The 17,134-nt window shown below is 53.8% G+C and overlaps 1 protein-coding gene across 1 annotated transcript in view; it reads left to right on the plus strand.

Annotated features, from left to right (window-relative positions):
- The first annotated feature begins 992 nt into the window (after positions 1–992).
- The window catches only part of LOC144293088 (protein cordon-bleu-like), a 144,151-nt gene continuing 128,009 nt past the window's right edge, over positions 993–17,134 (plus strand). The window contains exon 1 of the mRNA XM_077864165.1: positions 993–1,068. Within this exon, the coding sequence (XP_077720291.1) occupies positions 998–1,068 (71 nt within the window). The 5' untranslated portion in view covers positions 993–997. The remainder of the gene's footprint in view (positions 1,069–17,134) is intronic.

The raw sequence follows: 17,134 nt of genomic DNA on the forward strand, positions 1-17,134 counted from the left end.
CAGCCCAGGCCCCGGCTGAGCCCACGGCTTGCCGTTGCACGCGTCTGCTGCTTGAACTGCGGGCATGGCAGAGCAAGGGGTAAAATAGCCGCCGGACCTTGGGTGGAGGGGTGGCCACAGGCCCCCGGGCCCCCGGTCGTCTCCATACGGCTCCGTCTTCGCAGGGTGGGCTTCCCACATGGTGCAGGAGCTCGGAGGGCAGAGCCGGGGCTGGCCTGGAGCCAGGGCCGGGACCTTGGCTGACTGGGGTAGCCTGCTGGGGCGGACGCGTTCCTGAGTCGCTAATGGGGTCATCCGGCCTCCCTTCGTGGGTGATTATCAGAATTTCACCAGATTACATGGGCTGAGGGCCTGGCCCACAGCAGGCCAGGATTCACTGTGTGGCCCCTTCCAGCCCGCCCTGAGACCTGCGCACCCTGGGACCTGCACACCCTGGGACCTGTGCACCCCGGGACCTGTGCACCCCGGGACCTGCGCACCCCGGGACCTGTGCACCCTGAGGCCTGTGCACCCCAGGACCTGTGCACCCCGAGACCTGTGCACCCCGGGACCTGCACACCCCGAGGCCTGCGCACCCCGAGGCCTGTGCACCCCAGGACCTGTGCACCCCAGGACCTATGCACCCTGGGTCCTGCGCACCTCTCATGCCTGCCAGAGGACGGCAGTCTTGCCAGGGGCATCCCTGGTCAGGCCACAGCATGTTCCTAGAACATGCTCAGGCTTCTTGATTGAGCCCTCATCTGCCCAGACGTCCGGCCCTGAGACTCCAGCCTCGCAGAAGTGAAGATCTGCACGGGGGTCAACGCGCCCTGAGGTTGGAAGGCCACTAGCTCACCCACAAACAGGCGAGGCCCTGGGCGACGCGAGTTGTTCTTATTTCTTCAGCGTGGTTATCCGTTAACCAAGACAATAAAGAGGAGACGCGGGAAAGGGCCAGGGCGGCTGTTGGACTCTCTCCCCAGAGAGCGAGGTGCACTAGTCCACGTGAATCATTGGAATGTGCACCGTGCCCTCAGCAGGATCTCAGGCCCCTGTACGGACTTTCTGCAGGCGGTCCTCACAACCAAGGTACCAGGTGGCGGGGAGCATCCCTCTTCTCATTACGTACTGCACTTTAAACACGTCTTTTCAGGGGCTCCTGGGGGGGGGGGCTCAGTTGCTTAAGCATCTAACACTTGAGTTCACTCAGGTCGTGGTCTCAGGGTCATGAGATCGAGCCCCACCAGGGCTCCATGCTGGGCGTGGGGTCTGCTTGGGCTTCTCCTCTCACCCTCTCCCTCTGCCCCTTCCCTCCCCCCGCCAAAAAAAAAAAACCCAAAATGAAACATAACCCTTACTTTAAGGCACAGGAGTCGGCCTCTTGTAAACAGCAGGATCAGAGATAGGACGCGGTGTTCAGACTGATTCTGGCATTACGGGGAGGCTGCACTTTAGTTTCTTAGGAGCCATTTTAGGAAAATGCATGTTTGGCCAACAGCTCGGACTATTCACAGAATACTTCTTAAAAAGTGCTAAGTTGGGGGGAGGGATAAAGATTGAAGTCAGTTATAGGAAATAACCTTTTAAATATACTTAGAGCGGGACGCCTGGGTGGCTCGGGTTGAGCATCTGCCCTCGGCTCAGGGCGTGACCCCGGGGTTCTGGGATCGAGTCCCCCGTTGGGCTCCCTGAATAGAGCCTGCTTCTCCCTCTGCCTGTGTCTCTGCCTCTCTCTCTGTCTCTCATGAATAAATAAATAAAATATTAAAAAAAAACCCTTAGAGCTTTTAAATATTGCTCAAAGACGGAGATAATCATCCACATTTGCTGGCCCTGTGCTAAGTTCCGAGGATGATCATGAGGAGGAGGAAGAGGAAAACAGACTGAGTGCAGCCAGCCGGGGGTCGGTGTTCTCCTGCAGAGCCCCCATCTCCAGGCCGTGGTGGTCACGACAGGGTCAGGGAGCGTGGAGATCACACCACACTGGCTGGCAGGCTCATGAGAACTTTCCAGAGAACTCTAGGTGGTCAACTCTAGTTGCAGAGTCGAATCCAGAAGAGCGTTGGAGAAAAGAAGAGAGGAATTTTCCCCCCTGATGACCTCAAAGAAGATGGGATGAGGAGGACGGAGAGAACAACAGGTGTTCCAGGACCACACACGGGTCTCATTAGCGTCTTGTTTGAAGCTTGGACGATGAGTTTGTTTTGATTTGGCTTAGGTCAAGCCGGACTAGATGGAATAGATATTTTTTTTGTTTGAGTTTCCGTTTATTATGACTCAATAGCATATTTTCCCTTATTTACAGGTTCCCATTTAGTTCTCAATTTAACACAGATAATGCTCAGTTTTGTAATGGAAGGACCACAGATTAATCACCAAAAGTCGTATGCCTCCCATCCTGTCCTTTTGTACAGAAAATGTTAGTCACGGTCTTGCATTATCTCCTAAAATCACTTTGCATCAGCCGAACACGTGAGAGGGAAGCATCGTCAGCAGCTGACACACAGCGATTGCCGGGCCCGTTGTCGAAGGACAAAGCTCACATGGACGCGGTTGAGGAAAACTCCCTTTTGTGCAGGACAGAAGGGGAAATGAGAATTCACCTACATTTGCCTTCTTTTGCAAAAACATAACATCGAGAACAGGAAGGGCAGAGGTGTGTAAGGATGATGTGGCCGACGTAGAAATAGGACTGAGGTTTTTGGAGCGCGCCTTGTTCTGTGGCTTCGATTTTGAACCACAGCTTGTCTACCACGTTCAGAAAATCAACTGGCATCACAAAACCAGAGGGAGATGGAAATGTCGGCCACAAGCAGATGAGCGCGTGAACCTAACTGTATAAAGTTGGTGACACAGCCACACCCAGAAGAAAGACTTTTTTCCTGGCTAATTTGGAACAGAGTTGTCGTGACGATCGACCTTTAGGAACATATTTCAAGCACAAAGTAAATGGCAAAGAACATTCAAGGGTGGCCTGGTTCCATTATGGTTGATCGTCGGGTTGGCGTGGTAATCCCGAAATGATGTTGCCGAGGTTTCCGGGGAACACAAAAGAGAAAACTGCCCCCCCCCGACATTATTGGGCACTGAGTCATCGTGACTGGGAGAAGGGGGTCGCAAGTAGTATGAATTCTCTCTCTCGTCTACATACTTGCAAACAACAAGGCCGTGGAGAAACCTTCGTGCTTTGCTGATAGGAACGTAACATGTCACAGCCACTTTGAGAAATGGCCTGGCCGTTCTTCAAAGCTACAGTCCTCGAGGGAGCATAGTACAGGCATCGGGATCGACTTAGAACAAGGGGCAGGATTCAGAGTCCAGAAATAAACCCTCATGTTTATGTTCAGTTGACTTTGTACAAGGGTGCCAAGTGTGTTCAACAAGAAGAGAATCCTCTTTTCAGCCGACGGTGCCGGAACGACTGGATGTTGACTTACAGAGGGAGGAAGAGGAATCCCTTGCTTACACCACATGTAAGAACGAATTCTAAGTGATTCAAAACTACGTAAGCGGGATCTCTGGATGGCGCAGAGGTTTAGCGCCTGCCTTTGGCCCAGGGCGTGATTCTGGAGACCCGGGATCAAATCCCACGTCGGGCTCCCGGTGCATGGAGCCTGCTTCACCTTCTGCCTATGTCTCTGCCTCTCTCTCTCTCTCTCTCTCTGTGTGTGACTATCATAAATAAATAAAAATTAAAAAAAAAAAAACAAAAAACTACGTAAGCCAAAACTATGAAGGTCTTAGAGGAAAGCAGAGGCGTGATCTGTGTGGCTGTAGGTTAGGCAAAGCCTTTGTAGAAATGACACCGAAAGTACTAATGACAAAAGCAGGCGGGTACATTGGATTTCACAGAAGTGAGAGACTTCTGTTCTTTAAAGAGCATCCTCAAAAAAGTGAAAGGATGACCCACAGAATAAAGGAAAATATGTCCAAATTGTATCTTTGGTAAAGACTTGTGTCCGGAATAGATGGAGAACTCCTAACCACTCAACAATCAAAAAGACAAATAAAATGGCCGCTGAAACGGCCGTTGAAAAATGGCTGAAGAATTTCTGCAGGTGTTTCTCAATGAAGGGATACCCAGGCCGACAGGCCCGAAACGATGCTCAGCACCATTAGCCATGAGGGACTTGCAAATCAAAGCATGATCGCTTCACATCCGCCCAACACGTGGTTTTTGACGCACCTCCACACTGTTGCCCCCAGTGGCTGCACCAGTTTGCTTTCCCAGCAATAGTGCGCGCAGGCTCCTTTCTCTCCACGCCCTCGCCAACACTTGTTATTTCTTGTGTTTTCTTGATAAAAGCCATTCTGGCAGGTGTGAAGCAGTATCACACTATGGTCTTGTTTCTGTATTTCCCTGAAGATCCGTGATGCTGAGGATCTTTTCATGTGTCTGTTGGCCATCTGTAGATCTTATTTGGAAAAACGTGTATTCATGTCTTCTGCCCAATTTTTAATCACATTGTTTGGGGTTTGTTTGTTTTGTTTTGTTTTGTTTTGTTTTTGGTGTTACATTGTATAAATTCTTTCCATATCTTGGGTATTAATCTCTTATCAGATATATCATTTGCAAATATCTAATACAGATAAAGGCAGGTTGCCTTATTTATTTTATTTTTTAAAAAGATTTTGTTAATTTATACATGAGAGACACAGAGAGAGAGAGACAGAGGCAGAGACACAGGCGGAGGGAGAAGCAGGCTCCATGCAGGGAGCCCAATGCGGGACTCGAGCCCAGGACCCTGGGGTCACGCCCTGAGCCAAGGGCAGATGCTCAATCCCTGAGCCACTCAGGGATCCCTCCTTTTTTATTTTGTTGATGGTTTTCGTTGGCTGTGCCAAAGCTTTTTATTTTGGTATAGTCCCAATCATTGATTTTTACTTTTGTTTTCTTTGCCTACTGAAACATTTCTAGAAAAATGTTGGGCACCTGTGTGGCTCAGTGGGTTCAGCATCTGCCTTGGGCTCAGGTCATGATCCCAGTGTCCTGGGATCCAGCCCCGCTCCAGGCTCCCTGCTCAGGGGGGCGTCTGCTTTTCCATCTCCCTCTGCCCCCTCGCCCCTACTCATGCCCTCTCTCACTATCTCTCTCTCTCTCTCTCAAATAAATAAAATCTTTAAAAATAAAAAAAGATAAAGAAAATAAAGAAAAATGTTGCTTAGACTGATATCCAAGGGCTTACCGCCCGAGTTCTCTTCTAGGATTTTTATGGTTTCAGGCCTCACATGTAGGTCTTCCATCCATTTTGAATTTAATTTTGTGTATGGTGTAAGAAAGTGGTCCAGTTTCATTCTTTTGTATGGAGCTGCGTGGTCAGTTGTTTTAAAAAGTTTAGTAGGGAATCATAAATATGATACGTACCTGGACGGGTTGTTTTCATTCTAAGATGTGCCAGTGCTGTGTCTCCTTCTTGACGGCAAGGAGAGCTGCTGGACTCGTTTGTCATGGTGCCGGGGACGGCGGTGGTGGCCGGGGGGCTGTGGTGCAGCCTGCCTGCACCCACCAAGCTGTGCCTCCAGGGCTGTGTCTGCATGGAGGCCCCCTCACCTTTCCTCAATATACATTTAGGCGCATCTGGCCTAGGCCTACAGGTCCATCTTGTAACATTTGAAAGCATCTTTATGAACCATCTCATTAATGCATGAACTAGAAATGTCAGTCTCAGTTTCCCTAAAGTGCAAGATAATATAGAAGTGCTTGCACACACGCCCACGTGGCAGTCCTTCCTCATTTTTGACAGTTTCTCCTACTGTGTCTGTAAGATTTCCTTATCCACAACTAATTTGAGACAGCTTTTTTTTTTTTTTTTTTTAAGATTTATTTATTCATTTGAGGGAGAGAATGAGCTGGAGGGTCAGAGGGAGAGAGAATCTCAAGCAGATTCTGTGCGGAGCACAGAGCCTGATGTGGGTGGGGCTCGGTACCAAGAGCCCGAGACCATGACCCAAGCCGAAACCAAGACTCGGATGTTCTCCACTGTCTGCACCACCCAGCCACCCTGAGATCCCTTTAAAAAAAAAAAAAAAAAAAAAGGTAAATTTAAAAAAAAAAAAGTTTTTTTTAAAGTAATTTATTTATTTATTTATTTATTTATTTATTTAGAGATTGCAGGTTGAGGGAGGGGCAGAGGAAGAGGGAGAAAATTCAGACTCCGCACCAAACTTGGAGCCTGAAATGGGGCTCGATCTCAAGACCCTGAGATCATGACCGGAGTCAAAATCAAGAGTCAGAGCTTAACCAACTGAGCCACCAAGGTGTCCCCCCTGGAAGAAATTTTTTTCCGTAAGCTCTATGCCCAACGTGGGGATTGAACTCAGGCCCCCCAAGAATAGGAGTCGCATGCTCTACTAGCCGAACCAGCCAGGCACTCCTTGAGACCACTTTTTAAATAAAGATAATAGTCTTTATCAGATTGGTCCACAGTCTTTTACAAAGTTTTCATGAAAACATTAGTTGTTTTCATTTCCACTTTATGGAATATTTGACTAAATTATGTGATTGTAGTAACCCAGACACAACTGGCAGTGATAAATGTGTAGGCAAAACCTGCTTTGCTTGGGTCACTGTAAAAGCCACTGGGGGGAGGGGGGAATTCTCACGCGTGTCCCCATCCCTGCCACCTGCACACTCATCTAGCATGGGGCGGACGCTTGCCCTTGTCAGGCCGCGGGTCATGGAGGTTGGTGAAGGGGGTGCTCTGCACTGCATTTGTTTCGTGCTTTGCTTTTTTATTTTATTTGGACTTTACTGTTTGGGATACAACTGGCATGTGATCCTGCATTCGTTTTTGGTGCACGACGTAATGACTTGAAATCTGTATTTATTGCCGAATGATTGCTCCCGTAAGTGAACATCCATCGCTCCACGCGATGACAGCTTGTGTGGTGAGAACTTTTAAGATCTAGTCTCTTAGCAGCTGTGATGCATTTTCTGTGCAGCCGGCAGCGGTGCCAGGAAGCCGTTGCTAACATTCTGATGAGTGGGGGCACCCGGGGGGCCCAGGGATTGAGCTTCTTCCTTTGGCCCAGGGCGTGACCCCGGGGTCCCAGGATCGAGTTCCGCATCGGGTTCCCTGCAGGGAGCCTGCTTCTCCCTCTGCCTGTGTCTCTGCCTCTTTCTCTCTCTGAGTATCTCATGAATAAATAAATAAATAAAATCTTTTAAAAAATAAATGAATAAAGTAAAAAGAGGGACGTGGAAATCTTTTAGGATATAACTCATATGATCTGTCACTGAAGGATCAATGAAAAATTCACTGGAGGATCCCTCGATCCACCCTCGGTTAAAACCTGATTCCTTGAGTGAAAAGTGGTTACACGGTCAGGTTTCCTGGCTTCTGTTCGCCCTGTGGCTGGTGGAGGAGGGATGACGGGGAGCGTTCGTGCCAGGGGGCTAGTTGTAGATTCTTGTCTGTTTGTTGTTTTTGATTCATGCCTTTCCGTAGCAAAGATGCTGCTTTTGGAGACACCGCTAAAACCCTGCTTTCAGGGTCACAGACCCTCCCATGTTCCCGTGGAGGTGATTCCATGCAGGAGTCCCCGGAAGGACCTGTCCTTCCCTCCGCTCCGCCTCACCTGTCAGAAGCAGCCTGGCATCGTGAGTCTTTATCTGGATCTGCTTCAAGCCAGTCCCAAGGGGATAAGATATATTGGTTCAAAAGCTCCACCATTTAGATGTATTGGGTAGGCATAAAAGCATAGTTGTATAAATAAATACTATATATTTCAGACAAGGACGCATTCAGAGTGAGTTTATTCCAGCATATCTTGCAGATCTTAGACCATTGGGGAGATTCCTGAAATCAGCCGGAAAAGTGAGTTATTTCCAAAGGTCGTAAAATCCCTATTAATTAAACTTTACTTTGAGATACTTCTGTAGGATTTGAAATGCGTTGAATAATTTTCTCCTGGAGATCTAGCCTCACCCCTTGGCAGCAATTTCGTGTCGAGGGCCATTATTCTTTGTGGGGCTTAAAAATACTTTTCTAGTTCTTCTAACTGTAAGCTCCTGTTTAGATATAGAGATGGGGGTAAGTGAAGGCTAGATGGATACACACTCAAGTGAAGATATTTTGTGTCACCAGAAAATAATCTTTAAAGAACCACCTGTTCCCAATTTGTGAAACAGAACAATCGATCACATGTGTATTAAATGTGCTTTCAAGGTACACATTTTTAGATTCCTGCCCTCCCATCTTGTGCGATGCATCCAGCAGAATGTGGGGGTGAATGAAAAGAACAGATGGTTGTCCCACAGGGTTTTGTGAGAGTCTGTGCCGACCAGGTCTTCTCCAGGCCCTGCTGGTGTCCGTGGAGGAACTGCAAAGCCCGTGGGTCACGGGCCCGCTGCTTTTATTTATTTAGTTAAGTATTTAATCTTTTTATTTTTAAAGATTTTATTTATTTATTCATGAGAGAGAGAGGCAGAGGGAGAAGCAGGCTCCCTGCAGGGAGCCCGACACAGGACTCGATCCTGGGTCTCCAGGATCACGCCCCGGGCTGAAGGCAAGTGCTAAACTGTTGAGCTACCCAGAGATCCCCCCCTGCCCGCTGCTTTTAGCATTCTTTATTCATGTGGGTGCCTATTCGGTTGTGTTTCCCCCATAAGATTAGGGGTCTTATTTTATTATACACATACACACACACACACACACACACACACATATATGCATGGAATGCACTTATCCATGTTATAAACCCAGAGGGTAGAGCCTTATTGCTTTATATGTGTGTTTTGACAAAAGTAACCATGTCATAAACGGAGGCTGTGCAGTAAAGTCTCTTCATTCTTTAGGTTAAATTCTTGTCTGTTTGTTTGCCTTAAGGTTATAGCGCTGTGTGCAAAGCCTTCAAAAACAACAGAAAAAACCCTCAAACACAAAAACCCTCTTGGTCTTATGTCAGTAGTAATTCAAAGGACCAGTCTGCCTTGCAGCAATTTCAGCCAACTCCATTACAGCCAGAACCGCCCTAGCCGGTTATTTGCCAGAGTGACTCAGAGCTTTAATAATCCACCACGAATGAGTCAAGGGGAAAGACACCCACGGCCTCAGAAATGCCCTAGTTTTGTTAGGAGATGGAATAGCCAGCCTCGTCCTCTATGGCCTACGTCATGGACATGCCTTGAGGCTGCCTGCCCCGGCCTGTCCAGCCATCCACCTGTGTGCACTTTTCTCCAAAAAAAAAAAAAATATATATATATATATATAGAAAAAGCCACCATTTCTTCCAACCAACCAACCAACCAACCAGGTTTTGTTTCTCAAAGTTTAGAATCAAAAAAAAAATTTAATTCCTATTTCCTTTTCGCTCCAGAGCTGTGCCTGGGGAGGTATAGTCTTATCTGTCATTTCTACTTTGCTAGAAAGATCCTGAAGGCGATCCCATGCGGAAGGCTGGTCTTGATAGTTGAGAGGGAGGAGAGAACACGATCCCGCCGGGTAAGAGGAAGAGACGGCGTCGCCGACGAGGCCGGGGCTCGGAAAGAGGCGGACGTCCCAGCTCCCCGGGGCCCCCGCGCAGTGCAGGGTGGGGTTGGGAGGCTCGCCCCCGTGGCGGCCCGATGTCTGGGGTGCGGGCCCGTGACAGCGTGGCAGGCAGGAAGCAAAAGGGAGGGGATGCCCCCGCCTGACGAGTGGAGGGCGCGTGCGCTGCAGAACTCAGGAGATGCTCGAAGGCACCAGCCGGCCGCAAGGCACCGAGTCCCAAAGGCGCGATGCTGCCCGGGGTGTGGCCCCCGCCGAGGCGCCGGGGGAGCTGTGCTGGGCACAGGCTCGGGCCGCGCTGGGTTGATGAGCGCACTTGGATGGGCTGCCCCACGCGAGGCGAGGCGAGTCCTCGTCTCCCTTCTAGCGTCCGGCCTCCGTCTTGCTAGCTGCCACTTGTGCAGAGGCAGACGGCCACCAGCAAAACGTCCTGCGTGTCTGCCGGGTCCGCTTAGGCGTGAAGAGCAAAAGACTCTCCCCTGGGAGTGACTGGCCAGGAGCTTGTCGCGCCAGCTAAGTCTCCAGGCGGCTTTCGTTTAGTGTCTGATTTCTGCAAATGTGTCGCCTTCAGCAGGTCCCCTGGTGGTCCCCACTGTGAGCGCCCCAGACAGGAACCGACCGTGCGGTAGAAGCCCGGGTTCTCAGGAGAGCAGCCCAGTGAGGTCCAGCGGGTTCTGTTTGTCGAGGGGGCGGGGTGGCACGTGGGTAGGGACCCCCCCCCCCCGGGCTGGACCAGGGCAGCCAGCCCACCCTGACCCTGAGCAGGGGGCGGTGAAGGTGGGCTCCCCGGATCTCCGCCCCCTGCCGCGCTCTGGGGACATCTGAGCTGTCGCTCCTCCTCCCCCTGAGGCCGTCGTGGCGCTTTGCTGGCCTTGGGACTTGTGGCTCTCAGCTCTTGGCTTGTCCTGCTGCCCCTTCCACGCTTCACTCCCCGGTTGTGACCGTCCAGGGCTGGGGTCGGGTCGTCTCTGAGCGTCTGGTTTGGGGGCGTCCTGGTCCTCCGCTCTGGCTGGCGTCTGCATGCTCCTACCCTCCCTGTGGCCGTGGGGATGGGGCCCTGTCCCAGCGTCCTGTCCTCATGTGTCTGCCCCAGATGTTTGGACCTTCAGAGAGCTTCTCATTTTTGTCACACTCAGAGCCACCTTTTAATTCACAGCAGCCGAGAGGGGGAGGCCACATGAGTGTCCCCCAGACAAGTAAAATGTAAAACGCAAAATGCATGCAAGTAAAATGTGACATCTCCATGCAGGAGGAGGTTGCTTAGCTTGGAAAGGAGGGAAATTCTGACACATGCTCACATCACGGGTGAGCCTTGAGGACGTTGTGCTGAGTGACATACGCTGGTCACAAAAAGACAGATATGGAGTGATTCTAGGCGCCCGAGGTCCCTACTGCAGTCAGATTCCTAGAGACCCAAAGTGGGATGGAGGGTGTGGGGGCGGGGGGGGCGGGGGGGCTTAACCGTGCAGGTGACTACAGTTTAGCAACGGCGACAACAAAGAACCGTTAACAAAGCTCGACGGTCCCATCCTTGTTAAGTAATAGTGATCGTCGGGGTCAGTGGACGGCTCGCTCTGTGCCACGTGCTGTGGGCAGCGGCCCATTAGCATCTTGGCGTTGCAAGTGCTCCCACGAGCCTGTGCGGTTGGGACTCAGAACCCCACAGAACATCACGGGACCGCCTCGCTCGGCGCCCCCTACGCACTCGCGCCACCTCCTCTCCACGTGGCTGGAACCTCGCACTCTGCTCGACAGACCCACGGGCAGGACCCATGGATGCCTCCTCGGAAGTGAAGTCCCTCCTTCCCGCCGGCTCTTCACCTGCCCCAGGAGCAGGATCCGCAGGAGGAGGATCAGTGTCCTCCGTGGGATGCCTGCCGTCCTTTAGGATGAATGGGGGGCGGGGGCGGCGGCGCGAGGGACATCCCTTTTGCCTTGAAATGGAGGAAAAGACCGTGTATGAAGGATGCACGAGCGTGTTTGCAGGAAATAAGTCTTTGTGAGGCTACGCACGGAGCAGAGGGGGGGACGTGGTTCTCCGTTTCCACATACCTGGCTCGTCCCGGTGGGAGGATTAGATGAGGTGCTGAGAAGGGAGTGCCCTGAGCGGCACCTGCACGGAGGGAATGCGAGGGGAGCTGGGTCCCAGCCCAGCCCTGCCCTCCAGGGTCACGGGCACGAAGAACTCCGGGGTGAAAACCTGGGTGATCCTCCGCCGGCTTCCCGGGGGGTTTCGGGGGGGCACAGCCGAATTGGCCTCGTAGCATTTCACAGTGTAGAGACATGCAAATAAGCCGCCTGCATAAAATAAGCCCTTTTGTCCCAAACCTCGGAAGAAGCCTGCAAGACGAGCTGTATGTAGGTAATGGAGACCGAGATGGGGTCGAGGACCTCGTGGAAGAGCCGCCCCGAGACCTGACGGGCTTTTCCCTGGTGAGACTTTCCTAGTGAGCCCCGGACGCCGGTGATCGCGGCGATGCAACAGGCGGTGTGGCCGTGCTCCGACCCTCGCCCCGTCCTGCCCTCCCAGGGCAGCAGCTGAGCCACCGCAGGAGCTTCGGGGCGTGACCCAGGGGGGCAGGTGGCAGGGCAGGCCTGGCCGGCGGGTCCGGGGCAGCCAGAGGCGCTGGCCGGGAGGGGACTGCTTTGCCACCTGGGGCCTGCAGACAAGGAGCGACGTTTCTATTGGGCGTGGGGACGCCGCAGGGCTGGCCGGGGCCGCCGGGGTCCTGAGCGCCAGCACCGACACCCCCCCGGCCGGCGCCCAGGAAGGTGCTCTCCGGATGGCGCGCTCCTCCGGCTCCAGGCAGGAAATCTCGAGGCTTAACTTGCTTTTCTGCAAGAATAGAGGAAGGGAAGGAAGTTTGTTTATTTTTCTTCATTTTGAATGGACGAAGTGAAGAAAAGAAGTGGGGAACATCTTCCAAATGCTGCTCCGGGGCACTTTTAGTCCTCTCCGCGTCAAGGCCAGTGACACAGAAGGGCCACGTGGTCTCCTTCATCGAGGTCTGATTTTGCGTCTGCACCGACCTTTGCCGCGTTGAAAATCGAGTCTTTAGAAGATGTGTTCCTTGGACTAAGGTAATCCCCTTGCAAAACTGTCAGGTGCCCCCAAGGCGGGCTTCGTCTCTTCCCTGACTTCGTTTTCCATAACCGCACAGCGTCGGTAATCACAGTTCAAAGTACCAACATTCGAGAAGTGCTTTATGGTTTTCGCCGGGGGCTCTTTATAGTTCACGTCACTTAACCATGTGCTCTCCTTCGCCGTATATCTGGTCACATCTACTGGACCGTTGGCTTGTTGATGGGACCATCGATGATGCGACGATGTATGTCACAGAGTCCCGGGAAGGTCGTACATTCTTTAAAAGATTTGATTGATTGATGATTGATTGAGAGCGTGTGTGCATGTGGGGGCAGGCACAGGGGGGAGACCTGTGGGACCTGAAGACTGGGGACCTGAAGCTGACCCCGCACTGAGGACCCCGAGACCACGACCCGAGCTGACCTCAGGACTCGGAGGCTTAACCAGCTGAGCCACCCAGCAAATTTCTAATACGTGTTGATGGAATGTGTGAAGTTGCATTTGAAATTTTATATTCTCTGTCTGTCTTTCCCCCTGTGGATGGCATCCGTTCCCTGGGCTTGAGCCCAGGTTTTCATCAGCACTAGCTGCCAGCAGCTCCTGGTGGCTCCAGAGTCTGTCTGGGGACAAAAGCATACACTGCCCGGGAGGGGATGAGATCAGCACAGGGACAAAGCATTCGGGACCCCCAAATTGGAATCGCCCTGGCGAGGTTGCAGGAATTACTTCTAAGTTTGGCAGGGGTGGGGGCTGGGGCACAGGGCTTAAGAAAGGCTATGAGATGGTTTGTAGGTGGAGCTGAGGTCTCCACTGGGCTTGCAGGGCACCTGCAGGCAGAGGAACGTGGTCCCTGAGAGCCCGGAGGTGTGGACGCTGGTCACGGTGAGGACAGAGGAGGACGGGCGGGAAGAGAGGCAGGGAGGCCCGTGGAAGCCGGTGGGGGCAGTTGGGGCCTGGAGGTGGAAGCTGGCTCTGGGGGCAGGGGTTCTGGTGGAGCCAGGGCAGTGAGTGACTGGCTGCTCTTTCGGGAAGCTTCCCCTTCCAGAGGGAGGAGTGTGGACAGAGAGGACAGGGCGGCCCCAGCCAGTGAGCCGGGGTAGGGCGAGGCCACACGTGGGAAGCTGGGGAGGAAGGAGGCAAAGCCTCAGGGAGATGGAGCCTTGCCTCTTGGGTGGGGTTTGCGTGGCCCCTCCTGGCCTTCCCGGGGGGCATAGCGAGGCCTGACAGGCCCTGCTGGGCGGAAGGCAGCCGCTGAGGGCTGCAGGGGTGGGGTCCTCGGGGGATGGAGCGCGAGTGGGCCGTCATCTGTGCCTGGCTCTGCAGCCGCGGGGAGGCCGTGGGACCGAGAGGTGCCGGTGGTGCCTCAGAGCAGGGTCCCCAGCACCAGGCCTGGGAGAAGCACCCACAAGGTTTTGCGGTCGCCAGGTTCAGGACGTGGGACACCGGAGTGGCTGTGTCAGTGGCTGTCACAGGGCCAAGTCCAGAAACCAGGAAGCATTGGAAAGAACCAGAGTTACTGTGTCCATGGATGGTGCGAGGTGTGGAGGGCGGAGGGTGAGCGCGAACGGAGCCTCGGCCGTGGGCGCTGGGCGAAGCGGGCGTGTGGTCCGGGCCGCAGCTTCTCGGGTGTCAGCGGGGCTTGGCTTTCTGTTTCCTCCGGCGCCAGGGTCCTGTTTGAGGGGTGGGCATCCCGGACAGGCCCTCTTCCCAGGGCAGCCCCCACAGCGGGCGCAGCACGGCCAGAGGTGCAGGGATGTAGCTCGCGGAGCACCTTGCGGGGCCGGGTGCACCGGGACCCCGTGGCCACCCCCTGAGAAAAGCGTTGCCCCAGTCGCCGCTGCCTCCCCTGGTCTGCTCTTTGTTGATTGAGAAGAGTTCCCGGCCAGTTTGGAAGAGCCCAGAGCGGTCCTGTGTGCCCTCCGCCCAGTTTTCCCAATGATCCCGTCGGGCGTGGAGTGTTTTCTTGCACTTGGCATGGAGCACGGTGTCTGTGTGCCGAACGTTGTTTGAAGAATACCCCAAACCTGACTTTTTAAAAATTCATTTAAATTTTATCTAATTAACATAGAGTGTATTATTAGTTTCAGGGGTTGAGGTCAGTGATCCATCAGTCGTATGTAATGTAACACCCAGGGCGCATCACATCGCGTGCCCTCCTTAATGCCCGTCACTGGTGACCCCATCCTCCCACTCCCTCCTCTCCAGCGACCCTACTTGTTTCCTAGACTTTAGAGTCTCTTATGGTTTATCTCCCTCTCTGACTTCCTCCCATTCCTTTTATCCCTCTCTTCCCCTGTGATCCTCCGTGCTGCGTCTTATAGTCCTCATACGAGGGAGACCGTGTGATAATTGTCTTTCTCTGAGTGACTTATTTCAGTCAGCATCATACCCTCCAGTTCTGTCCATGTCCAGGTAAATGGTAAGATTTCATCTTTTTTGTTGGCTGAGGAATATTCCCGCCCTGACTTTGATGGTGTGTGCACACACCCAAGCTCTCTGTCCTGAATTCGAAGCCCAGGACTCTGTACCGTCGGCAGGAGGGAACAGGCAACCGAGATGGGACCCCGTGCCAAAGGGGACAAGCCCTGTGACGGCCTCAGCTCACGTCTGTGCGAGTCCGCAGCCCCATCAGGTGCCGGGCAGGTGAACAGGTGGGGGCGCAGGTGTGGGGTCACCGGGGCACAAGCCCGTGGTTGGAAAAGGGAGGGTCTCCTCTCCCTTACCCGGGGGCAGGCTTGGCCCTGGGCTGCTCTGCGGGACAAGGTGATGCCCGCAGAAACCAGCATTTCTTTTGGGAATCGAAGCAAAACTGTGCCCTAAACCGTCTGGTGTGCTTTTCTTCAACGCTGGCAGATCCCAAGCACACAACCAGGTGTCTCTGGTCCCCTCTGGGGGGAGTCCACTGGCCACGGTCAGCTTCCCGGTGGGGTGAGGGTTGCTCTGCACCCCGCCTGGCAGCTCTGGAAGATTCTGTTCAGCGGCCCCCCTCGGGTGGTGGTTTTACTCCTGCACTTCCCGAGCAGAAGAACGCACGGGCGCTCCCACCCACACTCACGCGCACGTGCACACACAGGCTCCCAGGGTGCGGGGAAAGCCTGGAAGCGCAGCCGTCCACACTGGGTATTTCTGCAGAAGTGGATGGAGCCCGCTGAGCCCGGGTCCCTGCATGATGGTCTCTGCCGCGTCCTCCTGCCGGTCGTGGACGTCGTACGACGAGCCCCCGATTTAGCTTTCCAGCTCATCCCCGAGGACAGCTGACGTTCGTGGCCAGCGGCTTGCAGGCTTCGCGCGTGTCATGCTCACGACCCCAGGAGGGAGGCGGCGCCACTGTCACCCGGTGTGAGCGCTGGAGCCCCACGCGGGCAGCCCGGGAGCCCGAGCAGAGCCATGAGCCCCAGGCCTGTGCCTCTGCCTGTCCCTCTGCCCCCACCAGCGTCCGTCCGACGGGGGGACGGGCCATTTCACACTCAGGGCACAGCGTCTAGACAGACCCCGCCCCGCCGGGCCCGCTTCTGGGTCTTTATGTCGCTTGTGGCCGTCTTACCCGCCTGTCCTCAGTAGGACGAGGGGAACCACCTGCCCGCCCGTGCGGCACACCCCAGGTCTGGCCCCGGTGCCCCCTGCGGGCCTTCACCCCGGCACCCGTGTGCTCTGGCCGCTTCCAGCAGCGCCTCCTGCGGGCAGGGCCTCCCTGACCCCCCGGACTTGGGCACCCGGAGGCGTTCGTGTCAGCGTCAGACAAGGCCTGCTGGACTGGAGGCGCCTGGGAAAGCCCTGGGATGGGGAGTCCCGGAGCGAGTTAGGGGCGCGGCCCCCTCCCTGGCTCGGGCCTGAGCGCAGGCGGCAAAGGTGTCAGCTCCATGTGCGTGTGGCATGGAGGGCAACCACCAGCACTTACAGGACACACCAGCTCAGGTCCTGCAAAGGTTTCTAGCTGTGTTCAGGTCCCAAATGCACTTTCTGTTTGTTTGTGGATCTTAGAACCTTAAGGTAATTAAGCGACAAGAGTAGGTGACCCTGACACAGGCACCGAGTGGTTTGACCGGTGAGGCATTGGAGGCGAAGAGCGTCAGCGGCCGGCCCAGTTTCCTACAGCTGCCCAGTGTAGAAAGCTCTGGAACTTTCTGGCATCTTCTTTACACTATTCAATGCGGAAACGAATCCAGCCAGGACAGCCTGTTGCATCCCACGTGAGGGAGTTAGTCCCTGAAGAACCGCGGGACGTTATAGGGTGGAACGCGGAGCGTGAGGCTTCTTAGTGCTGTTATCTTCCTAGAAACGTGTGGCACGAGGAAATATTTATACCTGGCAGCGTGACTGCCCGAGTCCTGGGCCGGAGCTTGCTCTGCTTTCCATACTTCTTAGTTCGTCTGTTAGGCGTGCAGACTTCCCTTTCCTAAAACTTCTCTTAATTGCGTATTTATTTTTACGTGATATTATCATCGTTTTTGAAGATAGGACATTAGTTTATTTCTCTGCGCCTGGAGGGGGAGCCAGGTACTTATGATGCAAATAAGAAGCTGGGCAGCCCGGGTGGCTCAGCGGGTTTAGTGCCGCCTTCAGCCCAGGGCATGATCCTGGA

The sequence above is a fragment of the Canis aureus genome, chromosome 21 (genome assembly GCF_053574225.1).
Source record: "Canis aureus isolate CA01 chromosome 21, VMU_Caureus_v.1.0, whole genome shotgun sequence".
In the NCBI taxonomy this organism is placed as follows: domain Eukaryota; kingdom Metazoa; phylum Chordata; class Mammalia; order Carnivora; family Canidae; genus Canis; species Canis aureus.